This window comes from Puma concolor, chromosome D1 (assembly GCF_028749965.1).
Source record: "Puma concolor isolate L17-30 chromosome D1, mPumCon1.1.hap2, whole genome shotgun sequence".
In the NCBI taxonomy this organism is placed as follows: domain Eukaryota; kingdom Metazoa; phylum Chordata; class Mammalia; order Carnivora; family Felidae; genus Puma; species Puma concolor.
The window spans coordinates 98027663-98053663 of NC_141676.1; the positions used below are offsets into that span (position 1 = coordinate 98027663).

At 50.7% G+C, this 26001-nt stretch overlaps 1 protein-coding gene across 3 annotated transcripts in view; it reads right to left on the reverse strand.

Moving 5' to 3' along the window:
* Positions 1–26001, reverse strand: part of SORL1 (sortilin related receptor 1) — a 173187-nt gene that overhangs the window by 132547 nt on the left and 14639 nt on the right. For all 3 annotated transcript variants that reach the window (XM_086678837.1, XM_086678836.1, XM_086678835.1), the window contains exons 2-5: positions 22331–22447; positions 15627–15752; positions 7320–7481; positions 5014–5081 (exon numbers count right to left, since the gene is read on the reverse strand). In XM_086678837.1, coding sequence (XP_086534963.1) covers positions 5014–5081; positions 7320–7481; positions 15627–15752; positions 22331–22447 — 473 coding nt within the window. The remainder of the gene's footprint in view (positions 1–5013; positions 5082–7319; positions 7482–15626; positions 15753–22330; positions 22448–26001) is intronic.

Here is a 26001-nt window from a genome sequence, read left to right on the forward strand (position 1 = left end):
GGTGCCTTTTATTCACTGTAATCTATTGTTCACCATAACGTGTCTGAGCCTCCTAGAGAAAGTACAGATGCTTTAAAGGCCACGTCTTAGATTTCTTTTTGTCCTACAGGGCTCCCAGCTGACCTGAACCTTGCTGCATGCAACCTGTGGACCACGGTACAAAGGCTATTTAAAAACTGTAACGCTGACTAGATCAAACTCCCTCGAGAAGAATCTCTGAACCGGGGTCCCCCCCCCACCCCAAATAAGGCCCCAAACAACAGCTGGAAGGACGATGAATCTGCCCCAGATTTCCTAACTCTCCCAAGACCCCAGGCCAGGCAGACCATTCAACATGTGGGGGAAATAACTAGAAGAACCGGGACGAGAGCTTCACAGGGAGGATGCAGTGATGGCCAAGGAAAGGCAGGACTCGCTTCTGTACCTGTCTTTGCACAGGGCCATATTCACAATGGCTCTCAGGATAATGAAGTCTCTGACATAGACTTCCTTCAGAGATGAACTGTCAAGAGTATGTGTTCCAAGAAAGAAAGAAAGAGGGGCACCTGGGTGGCTCAGTCAGTTAAGTGTCCGACTTCGGCTCAGGTCACGATCTCGCGGTCTGGGAGTTCGAGCCCCGCAGCGGGCTCTGGGCTGATGGCTCAGAGCCTGGAGCCTGTTTCCGATTCTGTGTCTCCCTCTCTCTCTGACCCTCCCCCGTTCATGCTCTGTCTCTCTCTGTCTCAAAAATAAATAAATGTTAAAAAAAAGAAAAAGCAAGCAAGCAAGCAAGCAAGCAGGGAGGAGGAAGGGAGGAAGGAGGAGATAAGCAAGAGAGAAAACAGAAGACTTGACTTTGGCCCCACAATCCAGAGTCTCAGCAGGGCACTGGAGAAGCCAGCAGCCTTGGTCCCAATGTGGGATCATCAGACGCTCTGCTCCGGGTGCGTATGTGTGGGGGTGCTGTGGCATGTTCTCTGCTTTTCCACAATTAGAAGTACTGATTAAAGTACTTCCTCTACCCTAGAGGATATGCAAATTAAAACAAAGCTGCTAGGTATTTTTAAAAAGGCAGAGAGGAAGGGACCTTGACTCAGATTATTTTGAGACAGAGCTCACCTCTATTATTCTTTCCTAAACAAAAGCAGCAGGCAGTATCCAGAGATAGAAAGAGCCGGGACCCTTCTCCCAATTCTCTTTCACAATCCATACTCGGACCTCCCGTTTCCGAAAGCCAGGCCACCGACAAGCTTCCGCTCCCCTTTGCCTTCCGCTACTTCTGGTTCTCTTTGCCCTCACTGGAATGAGAATGCAGAGCCTTGCTCCCATCTGTGAGCGCGGTCACCTGGCCTCACCCGGCCTCACGGAACACCCGTTCGTGATGCTCTACCGGCAACCTCTGAGTCCCTCCCCCATAGCCCTCCCACTGTCCCGTCTTGCCCGTCTCCAGCTCTGGCTTACACAGCTCATTGGTCTTCCTGACTCTTGCTGCTCCCAGGCTGCCACGCGTTATTGAACAAATGTCTGTGCCATTATTCGCAGAGAGGTCAGATTACGCTCTCACATATTATGGGAAATCCTAGGGGGAAATCCTCCAAATAGCCTGAAATGCCCTGACACCAGACGTGTGATTATCTAAAATAAGATAAGCCGGTCGTTTCCCCTAAGGTATCTGCGTATCTGCACGGAGGCAAAAGGTACAACATACAAATTCCCAAGCGTGATGTTCCTTTATTTGGTCATCCTGCTGGTTTGCCCTCTTGATATACGGTTACCTAAACAGATCAAAGGGCAATGCGTCCCTTTAAAACTCAAGCAAAGCAGGGGCGCCTGGGTGGCTCAGTGAGTTAAGTGTCCGACTCTCAATTTCGGCTCAGGTCATGATCTCACAGTTTGTGAGTTCGAGCCCCACATCGGGCACCATGCTGACAGTGTGGAGCCTGCTTGGGATTTTTTCTCTCTCCCTCTATCTCTGCCCTGCTCACTCGCTCTCTCTCCCTCTCAAAATAAGTAAATAAACCTAAATAAATAAATAAAAATAAAACTCAAAGAAGGCAAAAGAAAGCTCTAGTGGTATTCCTGGGGTAGAGGTTATACTTGGATAAGATTGTGGTTACAAGTTCGCTGAGACGCCACAACCGCTGCCCAAGGAAAGTAACGAAAGGACCAGAAACAGCGGCCCTCTTTGAAAAGGAAGTCCAGGGGCGCCTGAAGATACTCAGCTGGGAGACCCCTCCTTCCGTCTTGACTGACCGCCTTCGCCAAGGAAGCAGTACCAACTCGAAGACATTCCTCTTCAAATAAAGAGCTAACGGAAGCACAAACAGTATGTGCCACTCTGCGTTTAGTGATAACTAACGCTACATGGAGAGATCAAAAGACAAATGATAAACCGAGAATTATAAATACAAATGAACATACATGTGTGATATGTCATTTCACAAGACTAACCTTAAATATGTAAAGAGCACCTGGAAATCAATAAAAAGACTAACCGATCAATAGAAAAAGAGCAAAGGGGGGCGCCTGGGTGGCGCAGTCGGTTAAGCGTCCGACTTCAGCCAGGTCACGATCTCACGGTCCGTGAGTTCGAGCCCCGCGTCAGGCTCTGGAATGATGGCTCGGAGCCTGGAGCCTGTTTCCGATTCTGTGTCTCCCTCTCTCTCTGCCCCTCCCCCGTTCATGCTCTGTCTCTGTCTGTCCCATAAATAAATAAAAACGTTGAAAAAAAAAATTAAAAAAAAAAAAAAAAGAAAAAGAGCAAAGGGCGTGAACAGACACGCCGTCATCAAAAAAAGAAAGAAAAATGACTCTTGACCAGGTTAAAAGATGTTCAAACTCATTCACAATAAAATGCAAACTAAGGGTAAGCATGTCTTACCTAACATACTGGCTGTGGAGAGAGGCACCATTCTATGTGGTTGAGATGAGAGCAAAATGCGGTACTCTCTATAGAAGATCTGGCAATCTCTACCAAAGTCACAATCTCAATGCTTTATTCACTGGGGATATAGCAGTCCACAAAACTGACCAAAGCCTCTGCCCTTGTGGAGCTTTTTTTCTATTGAGAGAAAGACAAATGATAAGCCTAAAAATCTTGGTAAATGCTACGCAAGAAAAGAATAGAGCAGGGTACAGACAATGACAGGAGAGGAGGTGCAATTTTAGTAGGATCCTTAAGATAGGCCTCATTTAGGGGCGCCTGGGTGGCGCAGTCGGTTAAGCGTCCGACTTCAGCCAGGTCACGATCTCACGGTCCGTGAGTTCGAGCCCCGCGTCAGGCTCTGGGCTGATGGCTCGGAGCCTGGAGCCTGTTTCCGATTCTGTGTCTCCCTCTCTGTCTGCCCCTCCCCCGTTCATGCTCTGTCTCTCTCTGTCCCAAAAATAAATAAAAACATTGAAAAAAAAATTTAAAAAAAAAAAAAAAAGATAGGCCTCATTTAGAAAGGGTTATGTGAACAGACTTGAATGAAGTAAGGGAGTAAGCAATACGTTTATCTTGAATAAGGGCTGTCTCGGCAGGGAGGAAAGTAAGTGCAAAGGCCCTGTGGTAGGAACGTACTTGGTACTAACCTGAGAGAAACGTTGGTGCATATTAAAAGGTTCAACGCAGAGAGAGGAACAAGATCAGACCTGTTTTTAGGAAGACCAACCAGGCCATGTACTGAGAATTAACTGCAGAAGGACAGGAGTGGCAGCAGAAAGACCAGGTGGACAACTGATGAGTGACAGTGGTGGCTCGGATTAAAGTAGCAGCCACACAGTAGATCCTGGATATAAACCGAAGGAAGAGACGACAGGATTTCCTGGTAGGTGGGATGTGACACGTGAAACACACATGAAATCAGCGACGACTCAAAGTTCTTGCCCTGTCCAACTAGAAAGTGAAATGGGGAAGATTACAGGAGTAGCTGACTGGGGGCAGTGAAGGTCAAGTATCTATCTGGGAAGAATCAACTTTGAACCGGTGGAGTGACCCACTGACCCAGCACATCCTTCCCTGGGAACCTTTTCTGCACATTCGCCCACGCGGGGACAAATCCATGTATTCAAGGCTGCGTCCCGCATCCTGCAACTGTGAAAGACCAGGGACAAGTAGGACTAGAAACAACTGTACTTCTTGAAGGGCGGCTCTGTTGACTTCACTCTCCCTTCCCAAAACCCTACAATGGCTCCGCGATGCTTTCAGAATTCAGTCCAGGTTCCTTTACCAAGCACTGCAGATTCGGATACCCACATCCCTTCCCCCAAACTTCACCCCCAACATACGGTCCAAAAGTCAGACTCGGTGCTCTCCACCCGAGACCACAGTGTCTCATCTCTGCCTCGGGCCATTCTGTTCCTGCCTGGAATCCCAGCCCGCACACCTCCACGCCCTCCGGCGACCTCCAGCCTGCCGCACACATCCTCACTCAACAGCAAGCTTTTCTATGGAGCTGTGGCCTTCCCATCTGGAAAGAACTGTGTCCCTCCTCTGGCTTCTCCTGCTACGTCCATGACTTCTGTGCTTCTTTCCAAACGTGTTCTGTGCACAAAATGTCTTTTCTTACCTCCTAAGCTGCGGTCTCCTTAGTAACTCTGGCCATAAATTATTCAACATCTACCCTAAAGCATCTAGCATGTTTTATATTCAGCAAACGCCAAAAAAAAAAAAAAAAAAAAAAAAGTTATGAATGAACAAGTGAATGAATTTTCTATACAGAAAAATCCACACTTCTGTTATCATGCTCGAAGAGTGAAGGTCGTTAGAAATTCTAATCCATGCAAGTGCTTGGAGATTCCCCTGGGTCCCCTGATGGATTGAAAAACGCAAAAGCTCTGCCACTTTTCTCACAAATAGCCTTCCTTTCTCATCCCCCACCACCTCCCACACTGGGTGTATTATACTGGTACCTCTAATTCCCAGGTCTGGAGCGTGCATTTTCTGAACCACAGGCTTTGCATTTCAGGTGAGGGTAGGTGTGTCCTCCATGAAGGAGCCAGAACTCAAAAAAGGTGATTATGTAATTCTAACTCCTTCGATGGACGACTTACCAAGAAAAGGATTTCACGTGTTCCTGAATCAGGATCCAGGTCTGGCCAAAATCATCCGACTTCCACAGCTGTAAAGACCAAAAGGACAAGAAGGAATCAGGATCCAAGCAGCACCCACCACTTGAATGGCCTGGCCCTCAATCCCCACCTTAAATAACACTTTGGCTGTGAAGACAGGGACAGAGATTACCAGGGCCAGCTCGATTACTCCAAATACAAACAAGGGCAGGGAGGGAAGTTCCTCCCCATAGTTACTAAGACCTCAAGAACTACAAGAAAAAAATGACTGGGGCTTATCTTCCATTTACAGATCATCAGAAATTACAGTTTACTCAAGACTAGCCCTCAGGCAGAGTAAAAACAAAAGGATTACACTCCATTCTTCCCGCTTAGGAAACAGTGTCCTTAAAAACCCGTAAGGGCTAAAATGAACAAATCAGGAGACTCTAGATGCTGGAGAGGATGTGGAGAAATGGGAACCCTCTTGCACTGTCGGTGGGAATGCAAACTGGAAAACAGTGTGGAGGTTCCTCAAAAAATTAAAAATAGATCTACCCTATGACCCACCAATAGCACTGCTAGGAATTTACCCAAGAGATACGGGAGTGCTGATGCATAGGGGCACTTGTACCCCAATGTTTATAGCAGCACTTTCAACAATAGCCAAATGATGGAAAGAGCCTAAATGTCCATCAAGTGATGAATGGATAAAGAAGTTGTGGCTTATATATACGATGGAATACTACTTGGCAATGAGAAAGAATGAAATCATGCCATTTGCAGCAACATGGATGGAACTGGAAGGTATTATGCTGAGTAAAGTAAGTCAGGCAGAGGACAAATATCATAGGTTTTCACTCATATGCGGATCTTGAGAAACTTAACAGAAGACCATAGGGGAAGGGAAGGGGGAAAAAATAGTTACAAAGAGAGAGAGAGGGAGGAAAACCACAAGATTCTTAAATACAGAGAACTGAGGGTTAATGGGGGGCGGAGAGGGGAAAGTGGGTAATGGGCAGTGAGGAGGGCACTTGTTAGGATGAGCACTGGGTGTTGTATGTAAGCCAATCTGACAACAAGTTATATTCATAGAAACAAACAAAGAAAACCATAAGGGGTCATGGTGACTAAAGGAGAACAGAGAGAACACTGGCTAGGCACAGAGGCAAAGAGCACCAAAGGGAAACACCTTGAATACAAAGGATATGGCCATGAGTAATTAACTTGCCGATCTTGATCTTTGCCAAAGCCCGTGAACTTCCAAACACCGAACCTGAGCCCCTCTGGCCCTGGTGACCATGTATTATGAAGCAGGGGCGCCTGGGTGGCTCCATCGGATATGCATCCGACTCTTGATCTCAGCTCTGGTCACGATCTCACGGATCGTGCCAGCAGAGCAGAACCTGCTTGGGATTCTCTCTCTCTTTCTCAAAATAAATAAATAAACTTAAAAAAAGAAGAAGAAAAAGCAGCAGCAGCAGCAGCAGGGGACCACAAAAAAACAATTATCCACCTATACTGGTAAACTGACCCAGCCTTACTTAGGTTACTCCCTAAGGCAAGTAAGTGTAAACAGATCGTGTTTTCGTTAAACAACCAGCAAAGAAAGAGAAAGGTTCCAAGGTTCCTCTGAGCAAAGCCATTCAAAAGTCATCATTAATCCAAACCCACAGGGTCTACAGGCTTCACAGGATTAGACCAGACCAATGCTGCCGATTTGGCAAGTTTCAACCTTGAGATATAAATCCTACAGGGGCTCTCTCCCCATCTTGCTTTCCTTCAAATCCAGGTTCAAGGAGGAAAAACCACACACATTTATATTTGCATATGCATATGCACGCACACGCACAAAGAAGAAAAATTTTAAATTTAATGGTCATTTTAATTAAATGGTACAAAATCAGTGTGTTTACAGTAGAAGATGGGAAAGGTGGAACAGAAATTCACTAAGGGGTCCCAGCAGAGCTCAGAGTCCACCCTTCTTTAGCTGGCTCTCTCTGGTTAATTTCTAGAGCTTCGATTTACCCCCAAAACCCACAAAGGTGCATCTACACCAAGAAAGGCACGATGTTTAACAGGGCCTGCCAAGTGCTTGGCGTCACCCCCTGGCCGGGATGCATTCTGAAAGTGCCAGGGAGATCTAGTTTTCCTTAGCCATGGGAAGTGAAATAATAGCTACAAAGGCTAAGCTTGGGGGAGGAGGGAGGGAGGGGCCGGGGGAGGTCACTCAGAGGCCACACGATCCACACGGACAGAGCAGAAAACTCGAGAAGCCCCACCTGACTATGTTCCAGAAGCTCCCTTACCTGCTTGTTGGGGTGAGACCTGTCAAAGCCCAGGAGAAGGTTGGAGGCCTTGCTATGCAGCAGGAGGTCGGCCGCCCGGAATGGGATGGAAAAGCCTTGGAGGGTGTTGCAGAAGTCAAACGTGATCCAGAGGTACTGGGCATAAGCATCTGCAAAGATGTACTGCAAGAAGAAAAAAAAAAAAAAACAAAACAAAGGCAAGTTCAGAGCAGACCTGGCCAGGGCCACCCACAGCCCCGCTTCTCACAGCGCGTGCGGTGCTGGGGGCCTGTGGGGCCTCCGTGCGGCTTCCTCGCCATCCCCGGGCCAGGAGATGCCGGTGCTTGCCAAGCAAGGCTCAGGGAAGGAAGGGGTGCAGCACGGGCTGGGACAGAGCCAAAGACTGCTTTCCTTTAACCAGGTAACGGTGCGAGTCAAGCCTTCCTTTCTTTTCTCTCAGCTGACTTGGCCATTCTCCCTCTCTGGCAGGTCACTCGGTCACAATTGGACGGTGGCTACCGGCAGCGGGGACACAGAAGTCCTGCTCTTCAGACCTGCTGGACCAGACAGGACTGTTTCTACTACCCCTCCATCCTCTGAGCAGCTACGGGGCATGTCTTCCCAGGAAAATCCCTGAAGTCACACCCATCTAGGAAGATGAGCTTCTCCTTGACACGAGGCCAGGTGACAGGGCAGCTCAGAGGACCGTGCAGCCAGTGGGGCCGGCAGACTCACTGTGGGGCACGGCAGGAAACAGCCTGGGGGAGCAGGGGTGGCACCCTATTTAGCCCCTGCACAAGCCGGACTGTAGAGTGACGGCCAACCCAAAGAGTCCTCGAGGGGAGGGGCGCCTGGGCGGCTCAGCCGGTCGAGGGTCCGACTTCGGCTCAGGTCGCGATCTCACGGTTCATGAGTTCGAGCCCCGCATCGGGCTCTGCACTGGTGGTGCGGAGCCTGCTTGGGATTCTCTCTCTCTCTCTTTCTCTCTCTGCCCCTTCCCCACTTGCACTCACTCACACTCCTCTCTCTCTCTCTCTCTCTCTCTCTCCCTCAAAATAAATAAATAAATAAAGAGTTCTCGAGGGGAAGGGGCGGAGGCAATTCAACCTGACAAATGTGCGTTTAATGTTCACCACGGACCAGATGGTACGATGCCACGGTGAAAACACAGAATCCTTAGGGTCCGAAGTGGCAGAAAGAAAGACACGACCGTGGATAACTACAACTCGAGGGAAAATGCGATTCAGTTAGACACCATGGACAGAGTCCTACGAGGAGCACAGAGCACAGATCAGTTCCAGTTTGGGAGACCAGAAAGGACTCCAGGGAAGAGCCGGCCCTTGTAAAAGGAGGGCAAGACTTCCACAGGGAAAGAACATCCCGAGTCTGAGGCAGTTTGCGCTTGGGAACAAGGGCGGGCGGAAAAAAAAGTCCAGCCCGGACTTGAGGGCCTGAGGGATCGGATCACGAAGCACAGACGGTGGCAGGCCTTGAACGCACAGGAGAGATCTGAAGGAAAGCCTCCCTGCTCCCACAAGGGCAAGGGCGGCTCAGAGGGTCACCGTGAACCGGAGCAAGAGGGACCCAGCTCCTCGGGTGCCAGCCAGTCCCCGAAATCAACAACCCAAAGGAATCCGTTCAAGCACACGCCCCCTAATTGGCTGCATCTGACCCAGATCAATCTTCTGTTCAGAATCCTTTTGGTGCTAACAGCTCAGGCACGTCCTAATGCTCTGCATTCGCTTGCACGCTGCTTCTGCTCCTTTCCCTTTGGTTTTTCCCTCCCCAATTCCCAAGAACACGCTCTATGTGTTTTTCTGTTTCCTCCACAGCACCTAATGCAAAACTCCAAAGTCTGCAGGAGCCTAATTAAATCTAACCAGAGAGGCTAGTAAATGTTTTGAAACCAAAAACTACCATAAGCAAATGCAATGTTGTAACAACAGTCATGATCCTAAGAGGACCATCATGATTTCTGGCACGAAGGCGTTCCCTAGAAGTAACAGAGCCCATCTTCCTGCTCCGAAACCATCTTGGTTCCTAAGGTAGGGAGTGTTCTCGGTTTAAAAAGATTTCTGGGGCACCTGGGTGGCTTGGTTGGTTAAGCATCCGACTCCTGGTTTTGGCTCAGGTCATGATCTCGTGGTTTCGCGAGTTGGAGCCCTGCATCGGGCTCTGCGCTGACAGCACTGAGCCTGCTTGGGATTCTCTCTCTCTCTCTCTCTCTCTCTCTCTCTCTCTGCCCCTCCCCTGTTCTGTCTGTCTCTGTCTCTCTCAAACATAAACTTTCAAAAACTAAAATATAATATAAAAGTAAATAAAAAGACTCCTCTAGAAATCTACTCCATGGCTTCGACAGGTGTCACATTTAAAAAATCTAAAAATTTAGATTATTATCTAAAATTAGCTTATTATCTAAGCTTATTAGATCATTATCTAAAAATTAGCTTATTATCGTTCCTGATAACAGCTAAATGCGGCAAGAACAGGGATGCCTGGCTGGTGCAGGTGGGGGAGCACGCAACTCTTGATCTCAGGGCCGTGAGTTCGAGCCCCACGTGGGGCACGGGGTTTACTCTAAACAAACAATCCAACAAAAGGTGTCAGGAGCGCTCAGCGTGCGCCAGGCACTGAGTTGCAAACGTGTGCCTGCCTTACCAAATTCCATCCTTCTGGTACTCACGGCAAGTCAGGGCTTTAGCTATTCGTGTCATCTCCTTTACTGACCGAGGACACTGAAGTGCAGAGAAGCTCACTGGCCAAGGTGACCCAGGAGGCAGCATCTACATCGGTGTCTGGCTGGTTCAGAGCCCGTCCCTGAACAGTCCATCCACCAAGCCTTCCCTCTCCTGCTCCAACAGAGGCAGCATTTCCTGAATTTCATGCCGAGGTCGCACACTGTTCCCCGGGGCTCATTCCTGCGCCTCCTCTCTTACTCCGCTCCTCAGGCTTTTGCGGGCAGCTCCCTTCCCCCGCCCCGTGGCAATGCTGAATCATGCCATGCCAGCACACCCCACACCTGACCGCCCCATCCTCGACTCCCCTCCTCTGGCACGATCAGGCGTGTGGTGACCTTTAATCTACGGCCTCACCCTGACTGCTGCCCTCCTCGGCATCTCCCCTCTAACGCGCCGAGGTATTTCGCCGGGTCCAAAACCGAGCCCTCCCACACCTTCCGGCCACGTCCCCAGCTCTGTGCGTGCGACCCCGTCCCCCGGCCCGAGTTCTCACCATTACGGGTGGCACTCCACTGCCTTCCCTCGGCCCCCACTCCCAATCAGCCACCCAGCCGGCCACGTTTTCCTTTTTACACTCTCCGCTCTCCTTTTTTTTTTTTTATCCCCGGTGCTGCCAAGCGTGGCCCACTTCCTACTGGTGGAGCCCACGAGCAAACCGGTGCCGGGCACTGGGTTTTGGTCCTTCTCATGCCTTCTAGGGCTTGGCAGGGTGCGAAACGCTCAGCGGGTGATTCGAGGTCTGGCTGAGCAACTGGGCAACTTCATGCCTGTATTACCACGACGGTTCCCTTCCCGGCCCCTCTCTAATCTTTCCCCCCCCTTTTTTTTTTTTTTTAATTTTTTTTTTCAACGTTTATTTATTTTTGGGACAGAGAGAGACAGAGCATGAACGGGGGAGGGGCAGGGAGAGAGGGAGACACAGAATCGGAAGCAGGCTCCGGGCTCCGAGCCATCAGCCCAGAGCCCGACGCGGGGCTCGAACTCCCGGACCGCGAGATCGTGACCTGGCTGAAGTCGGACGCTCAACCGACTGCGCCACCCAGGCGCCCCTAATCTTTCCCCTTCTAATGCATCCCGCATATTGCCAGGACACACATTTCCCTATAAGACACTATTTACAGCAAGCCCCCTTACTCAGACCCTGCTATGGCTCCCTACTGTCCTCAAGGCCAAAGGCCAACACGACCATCTTCAGATGAGCACCTGCCCGATACCCCAAAGCACCGCGGTGCAAACGCTCCACCCCTGAGAAGTGAATCTCCCCACCGCCTGCACAGAAACCACATACGCCGGCCCCTTGAAGTCTCGGCCCGTGGCCTGTTCCCCCTCTTCGACTCCCGCCAGCTCCACGTAGCTACTGGAATCATGCCTGTCCTTGAAGCTCCATTTCCAACCCCAAGTACCCCGTGAGGCCTTTACTTCCCTGATCCAACCTCGCTGAATCCCCAGCCCCACACACACCCGTGGGTTCCAGCCGGCACTCGGACACGTGTGGCTTCACGTGGTTACATAACCGTGCTGCGTGTGCACGTGACAGGAAGTACAGCACATCCTACTCTGCCTTTGGTCCCCAGCCTGCCTGGCTGTCAAGTCTGCCCGAGGCCAGCCCCACAGATCTGCCGGAAGAGCCAACCCGACCTACCAAGTGCTTCCTGGGCGATGTGATTTCAGGAGCGTCCTCACGCATCCCCACCTTCCCCACCCTGTCGGCAGTCACTGAATATTCAGCTCTTGGCTTACAACTATGTTTCTTCGTGGAGTGCCTGGGTGATTCAGGCAGTGAAGCATCCGGATCTTGGTTTGGGCTCAGGTCGTGATCTCATGGTTCGTGAGTTCGAGCCCCATGTCGGACTCCACGCTGACACGCGTAGAGCCTGCTTGGGATTCATTCTCTCTCTCTCTCTCTCTCTCTCTCTCTCTCTCTCTCAAAATAAACTCTTTTTGAAAAATGTATTAAAACAAACACCTATGTTTCCTCTTCAAACTACAAAGAGTCTAGAAACATAAACTACAGAAGGGGCACCTGGGTGACTCCATCGGATAAGCATCTGACTCTTGATTTTGGCCCGGGTCACAATCTGACGGTTTGCGAGTTCAAGGCCTGCATCAGGCTCCTTGCAGACAGTGCGGAGCCTGCTTGGGATTCTCTCTCTCCCTCTCTCTCTGCCCCTCCTCTGCTCTCTCTCGTTCTCTCACTTTAAACTTAAAAAAAAAAAAAAAAAAAAAAAAAAGCTACAGAATTCACCTCCATCTTAGCACAAGTGATTCTCTCCAGTTCTGAGGGGAGGAACCAAGAGCACAAAGACAGGACAAAGGGCACACAGGAGGCAATGAAGGAACATAACTCCGGAAGGGAAAGAGAGAGGACCAGCTCTCGAGGCCGGGAAGCCTGGCTGCACACTCGGGGGCCTTTTGTAAGGAGCCCCAGGCGTATGCAGACACTGCGTGGCTGACCTCAGGGGCACTGTGAGGCCAGCAGCACTGGCGGGTGGCCAGGGCTGTGCACTGCTTCAGGGAAGCAGCACACAAGGCTGAGAAGAAGGAAGTGGGGCTGTTGGCAGGTACGAAAATAGACCCAGACACTCACATGACCCCCCGAGCCATTCCATCTCCATCATGAAGCAAAACCACTGGGCCACAGCTGCTCGCCTACCCAGCACTTCCTTTCCCCTTGCACAGGTACACAGCCCCTCAGGCTTCCACGTGGCCCTTGTGTGACATCCTCACCTTTCCAGGCAGCTGCTGATGGTCATTTCAGCCATTTCAAACCATACTCCTTGACAGCCCCCCTAACATCTTCACACAGGGGACGTGCCTGGGCCCCGCACCCAGGACTTAACAGTAAGGCACCCAGCCTGCGTGATTTTTCTCAGGAAGTGGTGGGTCTGGTGGAGCAATCTGCCTTCCAAGGGACAAAGGCAAAAGTAACAGAAGTAACGGGCACAACGAGAGTCACGGTTTCCTTCCTGAGACGTCTGGGGAGGGGTGACCACCTTCTTTGGGGAACTAGAAACTCAGCAGAGAAGGCTGTGTCTCCAACCCACTCAGTCTGCTCCAGGCTCGGCCTCCACCTGCCACCAGGTTCTCCAAGAAGGCGGTTCCTCTTCTGTTTCCCCACCGACTGCAAAGCACGTCCCTCTCTCCCACGAGAAACCCAAGATATACCACCTTCCAGGGAGGGCATGCCCCGCGGGCATGCCCCGTCCCCCCGGGCACCTCAGACTCCCTGACAACCACCCCTGGAGTTCTCTTCCTGCTCGCCCCAGCACCCTGGCCCCTGCCCTGCTCCTTCTTCAGACCTGTTGCTTCAAAAGCCCCTCTCCCCCCTGCACCAAACCATCTTCGAGAGCCCAGAACATCATCCTTCCTGTCTTCTGACTACTGAGACGTGCATGCGGGCCCGGCAGCCGCTCGCCACAACCCATGACAAGCAGGAAGGAAGTCAGAACCTGCTTGCAGACCTCTGTGCCCTTGCAGTGGGAGGTGAGGAGGGGGCAGAGAGAGCTGAAAAGGAAGATTCCAGAGGGACAACAGGGTGGTTCCAAGGCCACAACTGCAGTGAGAGTTAGCTCTGGGGCGATGTGTAAAAAGTCATGGTAACAGGCACAGCCTGACAAAGTGAGTAATCTGAGAGTTATTTGATTCCCAGAGGCAAGGGGGGGGGGGGGGGGGGGCATACAGATCTCTCCGTGGGAGATGTGGCACAGCCAGCAAGCTGGACCCTGGGGCAGGGTTCCTCACCTCACGGAAGTCAAGCCCTGGGGGCAACGGGGCCCATCCAACTGTGGGAGCCCCGAGCACCAGGGCTGCCTGGCCAAGTGCAGTGGGCAGCGTGGTGCAAAGGGCCGGCAATCTTGTCTACAGAGCCAATTCCCTCCAGCACCCCTTCCTTGTTTCTCAGCGCGGAGGGAGTTAGGGAAGAGGTGAGTTTGTTCCTAACTGCTGCTTTTCTTCAAGATCAGGCAGGACTGATAGGAACCACGACGTACCAGTAATAATTATTTTAGTTTTAAAAAAAAAAAATAGGGGTGCCTGGGTGGCTCAGTCGGTTGAGTGTCCAACTTCGGCTCAGGTCATGATCTCACGGTCTGTGAGTTCGAGCCCCGCGTCGGGCTCTGTGCTGACAGCTCAGAGCCTGGAGCCTGTTTCAGATTCTGTGTCTCCCTCTCTCTGACCCTCCCCCGTTCATGCTCTGTCTCTGTCTCAAAAATAAATAAACGTTAAAAAAAAAAAAATTTTTTTTTAAATGTTTTTAGGGGCGCCTGAGTAGCCCCGCAGGTTAAGCGTCTGACTTTGGCTCAGGTCATGATCTCGCAGTTCATGAGTTCGAACCCCGCGTCAGAAAGCTCAGAGACTACTTCAGACTCTGGCTCCCTCTTTCTCTGCGCCTCCCCACCCCCTCTAAAAAATAAATAAACATTAAAAACAATTTTTTTTTCATTGTTGCTATACCCATTAGTAAATAGCTGCTTCCTTGAAACCCAGGAGTGGTCCCTCCTAAGGGTCCAGGCCACTGGTCCTATCCCACAATCCAGCAACTAAAAGGTTAATGCCTGGCCCAGCAGCGTGGCCTTCAGGACCCAGCTCCCTCCAGACTGGGTCTGTTCTGATTGGTCAGTGCCATACCAGTGGCTAAATATTTTGAATACAGGAAATGGGAGAAGCCAGCGCTGGGGGTGGGCAGGGAGGAGGTTTAACCTGGCCGAGATGCCTATGGATCTTGTTCCTTTCTGGATGCACAAAAAAGTTCGGCTCAGGTCATGATCTCACGGTGCGTGGGTTCGAGCCCCGCATCGGGCTCTGTGCTGACAGCTCAGAGCCTGGAGCCTGCTTCGGATTCTGTGTCTCCCTCTCTCTCTGCCCCTCCCCTGTTTATGCTCTGTCTCTGTCTCAAAAATAAATAAAACATTAAAAAAAATTTTTTTTAAAAAAAGCAGCAGCTATGCTTACCTCAGAGGTTTCTGAGCATCCTTAGAAGCAGTGGTCTTAACTCTGGAAGTGAGCTAGGACTCACCAGGGTGGGGAAGAAAGCAATCAAATACAAGTCTCTGAGCTAAAGCTCCCTAACCTTGCAGGCTGCCTGATTCCTGTCCTCCCCACCTCTGCAGCCGCCTCTCTGGGACCCGGGACAATCTCAAATCAATGCTCCCTCCAAATCTAATTGCCTGGGGTTCTGCTGCAGAAACAAAGCCCCAGGCCAGCCAGCTGGGAAAACAAATCAGGAGGCACAGCAGGTCTGCAGCCTTGGTTTTCTTTCCTCCACTGGTGCAGGTTTGGGGGGAGGGAGGGGCGCGCATGGGTAACGCGTTTGCCACCTGTGAGTAGGGCAGCTCATTAGCTGGAAGATTTTCTGCGCATTAGCCCGACAGGTTTGTCTAGAAATCCCGCCTGGCAGGCACCTGGCCCGCCTGATTATGCACAGTTCCACCCTGACAACCGTGTTCTCCCAAGGTTGGCAGAAAAACAGTCACTGCCAAGGTGCAAACAGATGACAAGGAAGTCCTTCTGCCAGCCCCCCTTTAGCAGAGCAGTCGTCCCGGATGGAATCAAGCCCCAGGAAGTCACGACGGGTGGGACAGCGCTTCCTTACACGCTTGTTGTCCGCGGGGCTGTGGTAGAACTGCGCGATCACGGCTTCGCTGCTGTTTCCCACGCCGAAGTTCAACTTCTCGGAAATTTTCTTGAATGATTTTCCATAGTCATAAGACACGTACACCTGGATTAGGGAGGAGGAGAGGGCAAAGAAGACAGAGCTGGTGAGAAACGCCGCAGAAAAGACCCCACCTGTGAACATCCCGCCCTGGATCCCAAGTGTGGGTGAGAGGCCCCCGGTGTCACGAAACGACAGAAGCCAAGGGATGACACACACAGGAGAAGCGGGGCACCTCTCCGTCCAGTCACGTGGGGGGGCGGACGGCAGGGCAATGCCTGCTACACAGGCTCCTTTCTGCGGCCAAGACACGACCCCCCTGCAGGGGGAGACCCACGGATGGCGACGAGGCTGACCTCCTCCCCACGGCCGGGTTAAGTGTTTAACAAATTACATCCAGCGGCAGATAGAATGTGGTTGTCTGGGGAGGGGAGGGGAGGGACTGGGAACTTGTTTTGCCATCTGTCGAAATGTCCCCAAAAGGTAATCTAATCCTTCAATCCTCTGCTGGGAAGTTCTGTTCCTACAGCACCGAGGAAGATGAAAGAAAAAAAGAAAAGAAAAAAAAAAAAAACAAAAACCCTCCCGGGCCTCCGCAGAGTAGCCCCAGAGATGAGAAAGAAAGCGCTGAGTGATTAAATATGCAGGGAGGTTAAATGCATAGGCACCAGATCCTTGGCCCAGTTGGCCTACGCTGGCTAATGCTACATACAGCTCGGGAGAACAGCCACAGGAGCAGTGCCCGTGCCAGCGGTATTTTCTTCTCTCCTGCTTCCGGGTCTCTGGCTACCCAGTAACCACAGTAATAAAACAGAAGAATAACTGTCGTTCGCTGTGTGCTTACGAGGTGCCAGATCCTGTACCACCGTCCCGTGAAAGATCTCAGGTAGCTCTTACCACAGCCCTGCGTGGCAAATGCAATGATTAAAATCACTTTACAGATAAGGCATGGGGGGAGGGGGGGGGGCTTACGTGATTAGTCACTTGCCAAAGCCACAGAGATAGTAAGCAGCAGCGTGGAATTGTGATCCAGGCTGCTTGCCTCCAAAGCCAGAAATCCCAAAGCCACTACACCTGGGGTAACAGATGGCGGAAGAGAAGCCGGCAGGTATTTTGCACCTAGACTTGCTACCTATGCAACGTGAAATTAACATAATCAGAGGATTCAAAACAAGGCTGGCTGATGAATCCAATATTAAGAATACTTAGTGAGCATTGGGGTAAGCGCTGAAGAAAAATGACAGGTGCATCCCAACAACAGCAGGAAGGACTAGACTAATCTCATAAGGGTATTGCCACCAGGCCCATTGATGCAACAGCAAACACGGTTTAAGGATCTGACAGGAGGCAAGGACTGTGCTAAGCACGAGATATACAGAGACAGGCCCTTTACACACGATGTAAGCATACAAATATTTGCAAACAATAACTCATGGAAACAATGAACTACACAAGGCAGGTACAAAGGAACGGAGAGTAGGGGCGCCTGGGTGGCGCAGTCGGTTAAGCGTCCGACTTCAGCCAGGTCACGATCTCGCGGTCTGTGGGTTCAAGCCCCGCGTCAGGCTCTGGGCTGATGGATGGCTCAGAGCCTGGAGCCTGTTTCAGATTCTGTGTCTCCCTCTCTCTCTCTGCCCCTCCCCCGTTCATGCTCTGTCTCTCTCTGTCCCAAAAATAAATAAACGTTGAAAAAAAAAAAATCAAAGGAATGGAGAGTATATACAGGGCGTTAATATTTATTAGATGTCAAAGTTAGAAGAGCACAGATAGAGCCTGTGCCCATATCTGGGCCACCGTGGAAGAAACCCCATTACGAACACTCATGTTTACACATGTGTGCTCCCAACTACCAAGCACCACAGTAAGGGGCCACCATAAAAATGGCTTCAGAAATGCAGCAGGTTGAGAACTTTGCAGACAATTTGAGTGGGTAAAAAGATAAAGTAGTTCTTTCTCACTTCCGTTCTCCTGACCCACAATGGACACTGAGACTCCCCGTTAGGTTCCCATGTCACAAGTAATAAACTAATGGCTTCTCAAAAAGGGAACTCAGCCCCCTCCAGCTCCAACATCCCAAAAATGGATAATCCCCTATGTGTTACCTCCTCAGAAGCACACATGATGATAAGTCATATTAGGGTAGCATTTTTCAGTATATGATATTCTTCGATATAAATTCTCGCTCAACTTTAAAAATTCTGTGGGTTAGCCTCACCTTTGCCTCCCTCGGCATACCCGAAACATCACAGGTACTCGGTAAAGATTTCTCGCATTAGTATCATTATAGACCACAGAGCGAAGTAAATGAATGGATCCCATAAATGAATAAAAAAGAATGACAGCAATGAGTCAGTGAGTGAATGAAGAATTATTTCCATTTAAGAGATCACAAAAACTAAGACTCAGAGAAGTTCACGACCAGCCCAAGGTCATACAGCTAGTAAGTGACAAAACTTAACGGGTTCCTCCAGTCCCGGTTCCAGTGGTCTTTCCACTCTTGCAAGTTACTCTTCTAAGAGAACGTTCTCTTCTACGTACTTACGTTGCTCTGTTACAGAAGAAGATCATACGCTGAATCTCCAGGCTGGGCAGTAGAAGTGCAGGAGAAGGGATAAAACACCAACTTTAACAAAATACAGGTCCTTTCTGGGATTCTCAGCCCCATTTCATACTCAGAGGTACAACAGCCCTCACTACCAAAAAGCTCTTCCTTAATACACACCTGCAAACAAACCCCATCTCTTTAGGACTTATACTCCTTAGAAGTTAAGACTAAGTATGTGAGGGTCCCTCCTACACCTCCAGGCTCTTGTAAAGGACTCATCAACCTTTCTTCCTTTCTCCAGGTTGAACAATCCCAACACGATCTTTTTATCCTGTCCTTAGAATTCTTTTTTTTTTTTTTTTAATATTTAATGTTTATTTAATTTTGAGAGACAGAGTGAGAGCAGGGAAGGGACAGAAAGAGAGGGAGGCACAGAATCCGAAGCAGGCTCCAGGCTCTGAGCTGTCGGCACAGAGCCTGACACATGGGCCTTGAACTCACAGACCGTGAGATCATGACCTGAGCCGAAGTCGGACACTTAACCGACTGAGCCACCCAGGAGCCCCGATCCTGTCCTCATAATTCTTATTTCTATTGGATTAACCTAGACACTAAGCTCCATAGGGCAAAGCCCAGGCTGAGGGCTGTGCACAGCTATCCACCCTCCTCCACCCAGGAAGCCCAGAAAAGGCCTCTGCCAGCACACAGATAACGCCAAGAAGGCTGACGGCCTCATGGTCTCTGCACTGCACCCCCACCGGTACATTCTGGTTCAGTCTTGTCCCCAGGTGGTACCAGGCTGCTGACTCACTGCCCACTATGATCTCCAGGCGAATCTGGGCAAACACCCTGTGCCCACTCATCTTGTGCATCTACAGCATGGTCTTTCTCCAAGCACAGGTTTCTGCACTGATTGGTCCCCTCTGACTTCTCTAAGGCACTGCTCCCTAAGGAACAGAATACAACGTGGGGTACCTGGGTGGCTCGGTCGGTTAAGCATCGAACTTCAGCCCAGGTCGTGATCTCACAGTTCATGAGTTCAAGCCCCGCTGTGAGCGCACAGCCTGCTTGGGATTCTCTCTTTCTGCCCCTCCCCAACTTGCGCACACTCTCTCTCTCTCTCTCTCTCTCTCTCAAAAATAAACACACATTAAAAAAAAAATTTCCTTTTGAAAAGAAAATACTCCTGGCTGCTGATTCACAGACCACACTTTGAGGAGCAAGGTTTTGCAAGCACTCTCTCATTGACAGATGAGAAGACCAAAAGAAGGTTAATGACTCGGCTCAAGGTCAGACTGCTCATGAACAGCAGAGCCAGGATCCAAACCCAGGCAGGCTGATTACAGAGCCAGAGCTCAGCCACACGCCAGCTCCACGGGCTACCAAGTTCTGCCCTGTGACCGAGCTAGCAAGTACTGGCCCCGCTCCTCGGACAATGCTGGGGGACACCGATCACATGTCGCACCACTCTGGGCACAAGGGCAGCAAGTCCTACCATTGCTAAAACCTTAGCTGGTGGATTCTGATCTTCCCTCGGACACTATCTCTGGAGAGCCCTTTGGCCAATGACGTTGCACCGAGTGCGTCGTAAACTATGTCAGGACGGGGCAGAAACAAAGAGGTGGGAAGGACGAACAGAAACAACACCTAAACACCGAGTGTTTCCTTTCATCGACCAGACTTATCAGAGAAAAGGACGGCATTCAGCTGTCATTCCTCATGCAACTTGCTACAAGTTCATCAGGACAGTTTTTTGTTTTGTCTTGTTTTTTTTAATCTGTTTAAAAGCAAACCTTCCGGGATTTCAGATCCAGCCCTTTTTTATATACTGAATATGTATGACTTGGCCGTTCTCCGACACACCCACCCAGTCCCTCACTTGGGCAGGCTCTTTCCCTTCTGCCCTGCTGACAGGGCCTTATGAGCCGTGTTCCCAGTCTTCTTTGAAGAAAGTCTGGATCATTCCTATCCCGGCACCACCGACTCCAGCCTCTGAGTCATTATTTCTGCATTAACTTTTCACATCAGAACATCTCACCGCCAGCTGCCAAGGCTTCAACGTAGCCTGTATACAGACGGGGGAAATCTCTACCACTCCTATTTATGACCTCCAAGCATTGCGTTTCCTTTCCATTGAATCTTATCACGTATTTCATTACAGAATAGTTTATCACTTGGACTGTTCAATGGCTTCTTGGGAAGATACACCCAAATATTTAGCGTGAGAACCCGGGTTTGGGCAGAGTGGCAATTCGTGGGGTGACCGGCCATCCCGGTCCACCTCCGACTGAGGAGGCTCCCAGGATGTGGGACTTTGGGGGCCGAAGCACAGACAAGTTGGCCATGCCAGAAACACGACACTCACACAGACAGCGCGTGATCGGGCCTCCTTAGCCGCTGCTCTCCTCCCACAGACATGCCGAGCGACCTCATGCAGGCCACTTAATGTCTCCAGGCTCCTGTCTGTCCAGCAAGGCCATAAACCAATGGTTAAGGGCTTTTACCTATCTTACAAAAATAACAATAATAATAATAATCTAGATAAAGAATGTTTTTAATGTGTAAAAAACCTTAAGGAGGACTTCTCAACACAGTAGGGCAGAGAGCTGTTTCCTGTGAGATACATACATCCGCAGGTGCCTGTGGGCCTCACGGGACCAACGGCATCCATACGCTGCCATCTGTGTTTGCAAACCCTGATCACACTTACAAAGGGGCCGAAGCCCCTGCCCCCAAGTAAGTCCAGCTGTCCTCCAGAGCACTACACCCAACCTGGCTGTCAATACAGTGGTTTCCCACCCACCCCTGCCCAGCAGCCACCCTGGGCAAAGCGATGCATCACAGCCCTTCTGTTGCCCTCCCTGTCCATGGCTGCCTCGCTTGTACCCACTAGGAAACAGCCCCCAGTGCTTCCTCCAGTCACCCACCTCGGAGCTCATGTGACCCAGACAGCGGATACCCAGAGAGGGACCTCACTGAGACCAAATCTATACTCAAGAATTACAAGTGTATCCTTCAGGCCGATGGGACAGTATCAGCAAATTCAGCAGGAGGTTTCCTCTGGCCAAGGGGGCACAGGAAACAAAGCTCCACACTGTGTTTCTTTGTCCACAGATTTACCCTGTGGTGACATCGGTCCCTGACCCAAGGCAGGGGCTGTTCCTCTTCCAGCACGGGGAAGTCTGGAGTGGGGACCGCACTTCTGGGACTCAAGGACGAGCTCTGGCCCTCACATACGTTGTGCTTGACCCGCCCAAGTTATTTGTGAAAACCACACATGAGCTGCCAACTTGTAAGACTCAGCAGTTTTCACAGAAAAAGCCCGATCTCTGAGCTTCTCTCGGAGATCAGATCTGGCGACGCCGGGCCCTCCACGGCAACCAGAGCTGGGGCCGATGACAGCAGGCCCCTCCAAAGCACGCAAATCCCTTCTACTTCCTCGTGTCTCTAGGACACGGAGACCAAGGATCAATCACCATGTTCAAATTAACATATGGGGGAATGCTTCTTGAACCTGTATCTCTACCGAAGCGGGAAAGCGACCCACAGGGTACGAGGAGGCCACACACGGCAAGAAAAACGGGAGAGATCGTTTTTCTCGGGGGGGACATAAGAGTGTTGTAAATGTGGAGGCCACCCACCTGGTCTCTCGTGGGCCTTTGGGTCTGTGACCCCTGGTCTCACACATCCAAAGCACCTGGACGATTAAACGCTACCGAAAGCCAACCGTGGAAAGAATCGGAATCCACACCGCTCACCCAACCATAAGGGGTTCCCTCGGGCTCCGCGGCAGACGCGCAGCCCCGCCCGGAATGCACTTCTCGCATTTCGTGGAGCAGACGCAACGAGCCAGATCATACCCTATCACTTCACAAAAGTAATCACACATCCCGTGGATCTCATTGCAAAACTGACCGCACTGCCCTCTGTTCAACCAACAAGGGGGTATTTAGTACCTTCTAGAGTCTCTCCCCTGTTGTAAAACGTATCCCCATCCCTTCTCTAATTACCCGCTGTTTTTTCTGGCAGGATAACCCCACCAGATTCCAAAAGGGCGTGCTGGCGGCACAGGAGTGTGCAGAACACCACCAATACTTACGTCACTGCTCCTGGGCCTCGCCAGTGCCAGGCTGTCCCGGGCTAAGGCCACGATCACGTTGCTTTTCTCTCCGGCCCAGTGCACCACCATCTGATTGTGGGAGTCATTCAGGCTAACCTGAAAGAGGTCAAACCAACAAAGGCATTAGGACCCATGAGGAGCAAAGGCCGGAATGTTCTAAAGCAAGACTCCTCCTTTGTCACTCACAAATAGCTAAGGTTCTTAGATCTGGAACACTGGGCCAGGGCGGCCTATTTTTCCACCAATGCAGATGCCACCAGACACAACTTCCCCAAAAAGAAACACGAATTCCTTGCTATTTTAGATATAAATGGATTGCAAAAAAAAAAAAAAAAACAACTTCTTCTCAGGCTCTCTCTGGCATCACCAATGACTTCGCTTATTCTTGTCTTCTGCGTAATCAATCTCTGGTCACTTTCATCCCCAACCCCATACACAGGACATGTACCCCCTAAGGCTTAAAGCCAAAACACTGGAACATCTTCCTCATTCAGAAAAAGTGCTAAGGCCAGGAAGACCACAGGCTTTCAACTTTTTTTTTTTTTAATATTTTATTTATTTTTGAGAGAGAGACAGGAGTGTAAGCGGGAGAGGGGCAGAGAGAGAGAGAGGGAGACACGGAATCCAAAGCAGGCTCCAGGCTCTGAGCTGTCAGCATGGAGCCCGACGTGGGGCTCGAACCCACAAACTGTGAGATCGTGACCTGAGCCGAAGTCGGGACACTTAACCGACTGAGCCACCCGGGCTCCCCGAAAGACCACACGCTTTCAAACATCTGTGCCACCGGGTGCTCCGGCTGGCTGGCCTAGAGGGGCCACTGCTCACCCTTAGGGCCTAACAAGGAGGAACAAGAGAAAAACATCATGGCACAGTTTTATTTAATTAGTTTTAGAGTGTCCCAGGCGAGGAAATCTTTTCCAGGACTCCCCAGAAATGACCTTTGGATTATTGCCAGCAGTAGTTCCCAGACTCCTGGATTCTGTAAACCAGTAAATGAAAATAAATTAGAAAAGCCAACAGACGATTGGTTGGCCAACTCTGTTTTGCCAGGTAGGGACGTTAACAAAAACAGCAGTCAGAGCCTGACTTGCTGGTCTCTGAACCGGTTTTTTCTGCTTCCTGAGGACACCACAGACTGTTGCCCAGGCTGCCTTGCAGTGGGGTGTGGCCTGGGACTGACTGAAGGTGGCAGTGCCAACTAGCCCCAGCCCCCTCCCAGCCTTCTGCTTCCTCCCCATCTGCAGGCTCCGTCCAGGACTCCAGAGCCCCAAAGGTGAGCGGAACCACAAGCAGGAAGGACCCCACGTCCCCGAGGAGAAAGCCCTCCCCTAATCAGTCACACTCATTTTGAACTCCCCACAGTTGGGCAACCCAATGACACCCCTGGGACTGCTGGGACTCGTCCGTTATGCAGTTAGCCCTCTTAAGCAACATAACCACCATCTACAATCACTGCCATTTTTTAAAGGAAGGACAGTTTCACACCGAAAACAGAGTAAGGACCTATCTCAGAACAAAGAACAGTTCGTCCGAGAGTCCCGCTTTATGAAAAACCAACTACGTTACTTTTATTTGTCCTACTTCACCAGACACCGATGGATCGTTCAAGGGCTGGCATCTCACAACCCCGGAGCTAACATTTCACCCCCTCCGTGTGATGAGCAAACCAAGGATCGTACTAACAAAAATGCCGTGAGCTCGTGTTAATGGTCATAAGTGTTAATGGTCAGAATCAGGGCAAACCCCACGCCACCCCACCCCCGGCCCCCAACAGTCAAGAGAGTGCATGCTCCCTCTTGCGGAGCAATGTCGTGGAGAAGCCTCTTGCTTCTCCAGCCTCAGCTGTCTTGGGCACGCGTAGAAGGATCAAGATCCTGGGCTCTGGGTAGTCTCTGCATAGCCCACCTATACACACACCCCACCACCCTCACCTCTCGGGCTGATGAAAAGTCCAAGCCTGAGCTGCGGTGCCCTCTGAGCTGTCTTCCTATCAAGGTTCTGCAGCAGAAAACCCTCCCCTCCCCACACCTCCTTTCTCCTTTCTGTTCCTTACCCCGCCACCGCCCTAGCTTTCCCCACCCCCCCCTTGAGGTGCTCCCAGATGTCACAGGAGAGACAGAAAACAACAGTGCCATAAACCTGGCAGACAAGATGACAAAGAAGCTAATCCTTAACTACTTTGCTTTGGCTCTTGAGCGCCCGCGTCTAATTTGATCTATCGGAAATGAGACCTCTTTCAAGAAAAGACCTTTGATATGTTTTTAGGAAAACATGTCATTCCAAAATGTCCCTTCTCATTCCCAGAGGTAAGTCCAGGCGACCATCAAGCGAGAGGTACAAATAAAAAAGGGAAAGAAGTAAATAATTTAACCCAGAATGCTAGAGAGGAAAAGAGCAGCTAAGATTGGAATCTCCACCAGCAACTCATGCCTTACCTCCAGGCTTCCTGTTCCCCCACCTCTCCCCTTCCAGCTCATGCCTCTGGGAAGAATCTAGAAGCATCTACAGATCAGAAGCCCACTAGCACAGGTGCCCTCGGAATTCAGGCTACAAGCCTTTCCCCTCCAAAAACATTCCCACCCTTAGAACCAGAGGGGAATAAACACAGAACGTATGCAAACATCGATACAGTAAAGGATTCGGAACCTACGAGAATCACCCGAGTTCTCAGGGTCGGGGATGAAAAAGCTCACCAATATTTAACTTGAGCAACCTCAGCACGGTCCCCTGTGGCAGGTGACAATCAAATCACACTGGGAATAGGGTGACAAAGCCTTCAGTGAGGAGAGTAGGAAAGAGGTCTCAATGCCCCTTGCTGAAGTCTTTCTACTCAGAGGACGGAAGATTTATGAGGCCCCCTCCACCAGTCCTAACAGAGGTGAAGGGGTGAGAGCGGCACAAAGGACGATCATCACAACGTCCAAGGGCTTTCCTACAAAGGAAGTCGAAGGCAAGCCTGGAGAAACACCTTAAAAAAAAAAGACTTGATAAATGAGACACAGTTAATTGGAGCTGGAAAAGCAGCAGGGAGGGGCCGAGGTCTCCCCTCAGAAAGCAGAGAAAAATCGCATGCCAGAAAAATCTCCCCACACAGAAACAGCATCATCAACAGCCAACAGCACTTGGGAGGTGCTTCGGCACCCCCCGCACCCCCGCTAGGCTCACAGACAGCTCTTTCAGGCCCGAGAGGTCACCTGATCAGGGGCTCCCAAACCCAGCTGACAGAACCCACCCCAGACTCTGGGATTCAGACCCCCTGACTGGGGCCCAGGAATTCATCTTTTTAAAAGACACGCTCCAGGCATCCATAACGCAGCTTCTTTGGGGAGCAATGAATCTAGTCCATTCCCCTCCTAGTACCTGCGACCAAACTCGTCGTGGTAACTAGAAGACTCACTCTTTGGAGCGCCTGGGCGGCTCAGCCGCTTGAGCGGCTGACTTTGGCTTCAGGGTGTGATCTCACGGTTCCCAAGTTCAAGCCCCGCATCGGGCTCAATGCTATCAGCATAGAGCCTGCTTTGGATCCCCTGTCCCCGTGTCTCTCTCTCTGCCCCTCCCTCGCTCATGCTCACTCGCAGGCACGTGAGCGCTCTCTCTCTTTCTCAAAAATGTGTAAACGTTGAAAAAGAAAAAAAGACTCACTCTTTTTG